The sequence below is a fragment of the Triticum aestivum genome, chromosome 4A (genome assembly GCF_018294505.1).
Source record: "Triticum aestivum cultivar Chinese Spring chromosome 4A, IWGSC CS RefSeq v2.1, whole genome shotgun sequence".
In the NCBI taxonomy this organism is placed as follows: domain Eukaryota; kingdom Viridiplantae; phylum Streptophyta; class Magnoliopsida; order Poales; family Poaceae; genus Triticum; species Triticum aestivum.
Genome location: NC_057803.1, coordinates 660,455,525 through 660,462,040, shown reverse-complemented (window position 1 = coordinate 660,462,040; position 6,516 = coordinate 660,455,525). Strand labels below are relative to the sequence as shown.

The 6,516-nt window shown below is 48.3% G+C and overlaps 1 protein-coding gene across 2 annotated transcripts; it reads left to right on the top strand.

Moving 5' to 3' along the window:
* Nucleotides 1-583: 583 nt before the first annotated feature.
* On the top strand, nucleotides 584-2,775 carry LOC123082954 (uncharacterized). 2 transcript variants are annotated; one of them, XM_044505136.1, is made up of 5 exons: nucleotides 584-749; nucleotides 1,028-1,050; nucleotides 1,120-1,242; nucleotides 1,459-1,682; nucleotides 1,806-2,775. In XM_044505136.1, exons 1-5 carry the CDS (start codon nucleotides 655-657, stop codon nucleotides 2,451-2,453), a joined length of 1,113 nt encoding a protein of 370 aa, XP_044361071.1. In that variant the 5' UTR covers nucleotides 584-654; the 3' UTR covers nucleotides 2,454-2,775. The 2 variants fall into 2 exon arrangements, with proteins under 2 accessions (XP_044361071.1, XP_044361070.1); XM_044505135.1 differs by having other exon boundaries at nucleotides 1,028-1,242; nucleotides 1,806-2,773.
* Nucleotides 2,776-6,516: the final 3,741 nt, after the last annotated feature.

The following is a 6,516-nucleotide window of genomic DNA, read 5'->3' as shown; positions in this document are numbered from 1 at the left end:
ACTTTTTTCAAATTCAGTGAAGTTTTTTTTGAAAATCAATGAATTTTTTCCAGGTTTGTGAACTTTTCTCAAAATGCATGAACTTTTCCGTATTCACTATTATTTTTTCAATTGAAGTGATACAATAGACGGATGGTTCTATGCAATAAAATAGCGGACGACACTGTTATTAGGCTTTTGCCGCTGTTACTAATCAGTAACGTCATGTAGCTCGACTGGTAGTGAGTCTTGTACGTGAAGTGCATGCGCGTGAGTGCGATACCTGTTGAGAGCATTTTCTTTCTGCTTTTTTGCGAGATTAGCGTTCCTGCTTTTTTGCGAGATTTGCATTCGCCGCTCTGCGCGTCTCCTGGGCCGGCCCACTCGCGTCATCTTCGAGCGCCAGGAACGCCAACGGGCGCCTGCAGCGCCCTATAGGAGCTCCCGTGTTTCTGGTCCAAAGGCGGCTAGTGTGGTTGTTTGGGCCTCGCATGGGCCAGAAGTTCGGTCCAACTCGTCAGGCTAGGACGAGGGCCCATCTCCTCCACCCCGTCCCCCGGTGTTTCCTCTTCCTCCAGCCGCTGTCGGCTCTCCCCTCCCCCCCTCCCTCCCTCCCGTCCCCGACCCGCCCTGCCGCCGGCGCCCGGAAGATTCGCCGACCAACGCACCGCCCGAATGGAGCCGGCGGAGGCGGGAGGCGGCATCTCCGCCGCGAGGAGCAGCCCGGCCGCCGTGCAGGCCACCAACGACGACGCCGCGGCGAGCAAGCTGTAACGCCCCCCACCTCTCCTCCCTCCCCCGCTTTCCTTTTCTTCCTTCCCAGCCATTGTGGCCACCACTGACATTAGTCTTAGGATTTTCCTATTAAACTAATAATTTGTCGAGCAACATGGTACTGAACTTGCCACCGATTCGGTGGAATAATGTGTTCGGAGAGCACTGAACTTGTCGCCGATTTGGTGGAATATTGTGTTTGGAGAGCACTGAGCAGTAGTTCTAAAGATAAAATATCTTATCTTACTCACCGAGCTTGTTCCCTTTCACTCAGGACCAATGAACATGTCGGAGGAGGTACTGCCCAGCCACCATCAGCACAAACAGTACAAGAACTAGTTGATTCATTCTCAGGCCAATTACCAGGGAGGATTCATGACAAAGAAAAATCACCGGCGGGTGTTCCGGTGGAGGAGACGGACCTTGCTTCATACCGTCGCGACTGGGAAAAATCTTGGGGTGACAAGTGTGGCTCCTTCGAATTCTACTGTAATAATCTACTTACTACCCATCTGGTTCTTGCTCTGCTTTTCTTCTTCCTACTGCTGTATACCTCGACTTGATTAGTTCCCTTACCGATCGAAAAAAAAAGGAGATTAGTAGATTAGTTTCAATGTAGCTAGACTGTCCCTTGTAGTATGTCTGAACCTGAATTCTTTGGTTAATGTTTGATTTCTGGGCTGATTTTTGTGACTTTCGCTGCAGCGTGCGTGAGAGCCATGCTCTTCACATGCAAACGCACCCCGCCACAAGCAGGCGTCAAGACCTGCCTGCAGATCTTCTCTATCAGAGTCGTGGAAATCAACGGTGCTTATCTTGAGTGGCCACTGGAGGTCTACGGCCTGGTCGCCACCCGTGACTCGATGGATCATAATCGTAACATTATCTTCAGACTCAGGAGGGACGCCTGCCAACTCCTCACTCAACAGGTATGGTGTCGTGTGGTCAAGTATTATTTTCATTTATGTGGGGTTGGCTACATTATGATGTGTCCTTATTTCTTTATTGCAGTTGATTGATTTGTTAATGATTAGTGCAATTGATGCTTGCAGGATCCATTTTTGGCGCTGACCGGCCCGGCTCATGCGATTATCTTCACCGGGCCAGTCGACATTGAGATCCAACTCAAAGTCAAGGGCAGAACCACAGAGCATGAAGACAAAGATTTCATCTCCAAAGTGCTGGTATACGAACGTGATCCCAGTGACAAACTTGCCGACGCAGGCATAGGCAACCAAGACATCATGCGTACCAGCTGTTTCGGCGAGTTGTGCTCCCTACAGATCACCTCCGCCCTGATCGCCGAAGCGGTCGAGGCCACAGTCATCTCTGCTGAAGTTATCGAGGGACTATGGCCCCCAAAGTCAGGAATCCGTGTCGTTTCCGGTACCGCCAGCATAGACGAGGACTTTGTACTGCTCGATGCTCGGGATGGGACGCTTCGTGTGGATCCGGCTGACGGTGTCATCCCCATTACCAGAAATGTTGTCTGTGTGGAGAAAGATGGGAGGCTGAAGCTTTCTATAGAGGCCTACAGAAAGATGGGGCGTATGTATGCAATATCTGTTACGGAGTTGATACCCAAGAGATCCTCCGCCAGTATTGCCATATGCAAGCTTCCCTTCTGCATGGTCGAGTTCACCGTAGCTTGGTCCTGCCTCGTGGCCAAAGTGGATGACCTGAGGAAGTACGGTATCTGATTCTGATCTGATGCAACCAACCCAACCATTTACCTAGTTGTGGAGCGACTGTTTAGCGTTTTATTTTGTCCAGTGGTATGTTAAAGATGCTGAACTTCTGTTTATGTAGTGTAGTATGGCTAACAACAAGTCGTCATGTTAGTCTGATCAAGTGTCCAGACCGGTAAGTCATGTTTGTAATGGGGTAAAGTGTCCAGGCCAGTATGTCATGTTAATTCGGTCGCTATTTATATCTGGTTGATGAGCTGTGTGCTGCTGCTCTATGGTCTGCATCCACAAGTGAATTTCTCGTGTCTCCGCATACATCGCTGAACCTGTATCTTGGGTCATGTATCTCTGTGTCCACAAGTGAATTTCTTGTGAATTTCCCTGGTCTACTATATAGCATTATTTTTCTATATCGTGGACCAGGGAAAGAACACATGCCTTGTAGACGCAGCCGCAGGAACAAGAAGCAAGAGAACCTGGGGCTGCGTCATGTGTTGTTTCAGGTTGAATTTTTTGCAGTATGAAACTGGCCGGCCCTTTCCTCAGCCGCTTGAGTTACATAAATAGCACCCATGTGCTCAAACCATTTGAGCTAAAATCACATGTATAGATCATCTGGCCCCTTCCTCCACTAGACTCTGTTTGTGTTCCTGAACTGTTCGTAGTCTCGCAGTTGGTCCGGGAAAGGGAAGTGACCTTTGCCGCTGCTTCCTGCGGATTTACTGCCCCCTCCATCCAGTGACATCATCCGATCTCGCGCCATTGCTTCACGGAAGTTCACGAAGCGCAAATTCACTGGACCATCGGATCAGGGTTCTTGGCGAGTTCTAGGGTTCTATCTCTTCATGCCACGGTGGTACGAGAGCCGTGGCATTTATCTGCCGCAATCGTCTCAAATTAGTACATCCAAATTAGTAGCCAAGAGCCTTTCACAAACATATATCACTCGTTTAACCAGCTAGCATATTGATGTTTATAAAAGGAGACACACTTTGACATGATGGTTTAACCAGCTAATGGATTGTCAGCACTGCAGTGCTGCCTGACACACAAGGCATGACATGGACCTGGAGTGGTACAGGAGTTGGCGACAATAGATGGATTTGGAGCAGTGACATGTGGGCCGAAAGTGTGTGTCGACCGTTATGGCCCATGACCCATCTGAGCAAGTATATAAGCTCAAATAGTTGTCTATAATCAGGATCAAATGTGAATTTAATACTTTTTGTTCTTCGTCTCTCTCTTCTTCTTCCCCAAAGCCTATCTCAGTCTCCTCCCAAGTCCCAACCCCCATTCCTGAGATGCTACCCTAGGCTCAGGGTATTACAGGTGGTATTCAGAGCTTTGTCGGTCTATGTTGCGCTTCGAATATCGAGATCCACTGGTAAAGTCGACTGGTCGGTTGTTGGTTGCTTCGTGCAATCGGCTATAAATCTAAAACCAGTGTTCGGCTGGACTCAGAGGAAGTGGCGACGACACCGTTCAAGCCAAGTGCTCAAACAAGGTACCAGGTGGAGTCCATGGGGGCGTTTGAGGAGTGGGTCATGAAGGAGTTTGAGGCATTGCGGCTGCTTCAAGCAGGATGGATTGGATGCCAAGTTTGAGAGTGCGTCTCGTGAATGGATCCGGTACTATCCAAAGCGAATCTGTCGGTGAGCTCGATTGGGAGATACACCATGAACAGGTGCATGTGCAATTCACAGTGTCAGTGACGCATATCTGGACAGGCTAGCGGGGAAAGGGTGTATGGGGGCTTCGCCAACTACAGGTGCACCGTCAACCTGTAATGAGCCACCATCGGTGCCGCCACACCACCTCCTCCACTGCGAAATCGGATACCGCTACAACATAAGGTTCAGGTATCTCAGTCCTGTCACCCGTCAGATGAACATAGCAGTAAGCAACCCAAGATGCCTAAAATGGCATTCCCAAGGAGTATGAAAGACAAAGTGTCTAGATTGGGGAGAGACTGTTAGGTAATCTTGGATATGTTTTTAGTCTAAACTATTGATTAAACAGTAACGTTCATGGGAATACGAGATAAGTCTGAAAGATTTAGAAACCACAATGGCGACCTATCCCTAGGACAAAAGCATGTCTAACAAGGCTATGAGCCTCGAAATTGGTGTCTCGCCCTTCGAAGATGAAAGGGCAACTCTGGAACTGTGATGTAGTGTCTATAATTTCCTTGATAATTGCTGCATACACCCACCTGTATCTTGCTGGTATCTTTGACCACGCCCTGACAATCTGATGCATTTTTACACATGCGATAATGAGAGGTCGAGGGAAAGGGCCAAAGCTTCCCTTTCCCAGCACGCTAACGCCTCCAAGGTCGTCGGGTCTGCAATACCCGAGCATTGTACCACTAAAGCACCCAAGTAGGTACCGGTAGAATCACGACACACAACGTTGTTGGCTCCATCATTGGACGCACGCGAGACCGCGCCGTCCACTTTAATCTTGGTTGTACCTTGCTCCGGTGGGATCCACCTTGGACGAGGTTGTCTTGCTACAGTTGGCCTTGTCGCAGTAGCCTTCTTTGGTTTGCAATCATTCAACTCTTTGATGTATATGAATATGAAGCTATGAGTGGCATGTGGGCTTTGGAATATGCGCTCATGGAGCGCTTGCCAGCGAACGTACGAGATCGCCTAAAGGGTGAAAAGTACCTAGACAATGTCATCATGTGATAACGCATCCATCAGACCATCACCGAGAATATCCAACGTTTTGCATCCGGCTCTTTGACGTTATTAAGGACTTCCACCGGGTCAGGGTCCTGCAATGCCCACACACAACGTGTGACATTGTAGTGTAACAAAGAATGTTGCCAAGAGTGCTCTGTACCACAAAAACTGCAACTAGTGATTGTGGACATATTTCTGTGATGCAGAAGATCAGCAGTCGGAAGTGATTGCTGCGCTAGCCTCCATAGGAAAATTTTGATCTTTGATGGAACATCCACTTTCCACATCTTACACCACACTTTTTGTTCGCCAGATGAGTCAGAAATGTCCAGGCGCCCCTCTAACCAGGCCTCCCGTCTTAGTTTTGTGGATACCAGCCTACGATACACAGAACGGACAGTGAATACGCCATTTTTTTATGTACCCAAGATCAGAAGTCCTCCGTGCATCTGTCTCGTGCACAGCGGGATCGAAAGGATGGCGTTCGCGTCCCTGAGTAAAGAAACTTCAACTAGGACTGTGTTGTTCCACTCTCCATTGGCCATAATCAGATCATCCAACCACTACGGGGGGTTCATTAACTCGGCTGATGATTGACCGCACACTAGTAGAAAAACCTTCATTCGTTCCGGTTCGTGAGGACTATTGGTCCCGGTTCCCGAACCGGGACTAAAGGGTCGTCACTAAAGCCTTCCCTTTAGTTTCGGTTCGCCCAGGAACCGGGACAGATGGGGACTACACGTGACCGCTGCCGCTTGCCCGGACAGGGGGCCTTTTGTCCCGGTTGGTGCCACCAACTGGGACCGAAAGGCTTCCACGCGTCAGCATTTCAGAAGCTTGGCTTTTTGTTTTTTTTCGGGGGGGGGGGGGGGGGGGGGGGGGTTAATTTATGGGGTTTCATATATTGTATTAGCTAGCTAATAGAGAGAAGTGTCCTCTCTTATCTCCGTGCTTGGTCGACGCTACGTATAGAGGACTCGACAGCTAGCTAGCTAGTAAGCAAATGAAGGAAACTATTAAGTATACAGAAGATCGTCATAAACATATATATACAGAAGTGATCGACCTCCCCTTCTTCGAGAGATTGGTCGAACAACAAGTTTTCGTATATCTTACTGACGCTACTGGCTACACACACACACACACACACACACACACACACACATATATATATATATATATATATATATATATATATATATATATATATATATATATAATGTGTAAGATCTCTTACAATACCCATATGAACTCAACTTCCACATGCATAGTGGTATTCTCCAGCTTTATTGATGACATGGTCAAGAAAGAATCCAGCCAATTTCTCTTGAATTGCTCGCATGCGATCTTCTGGTAGGAGTTCATTCCGCATCTCCCACATCTAA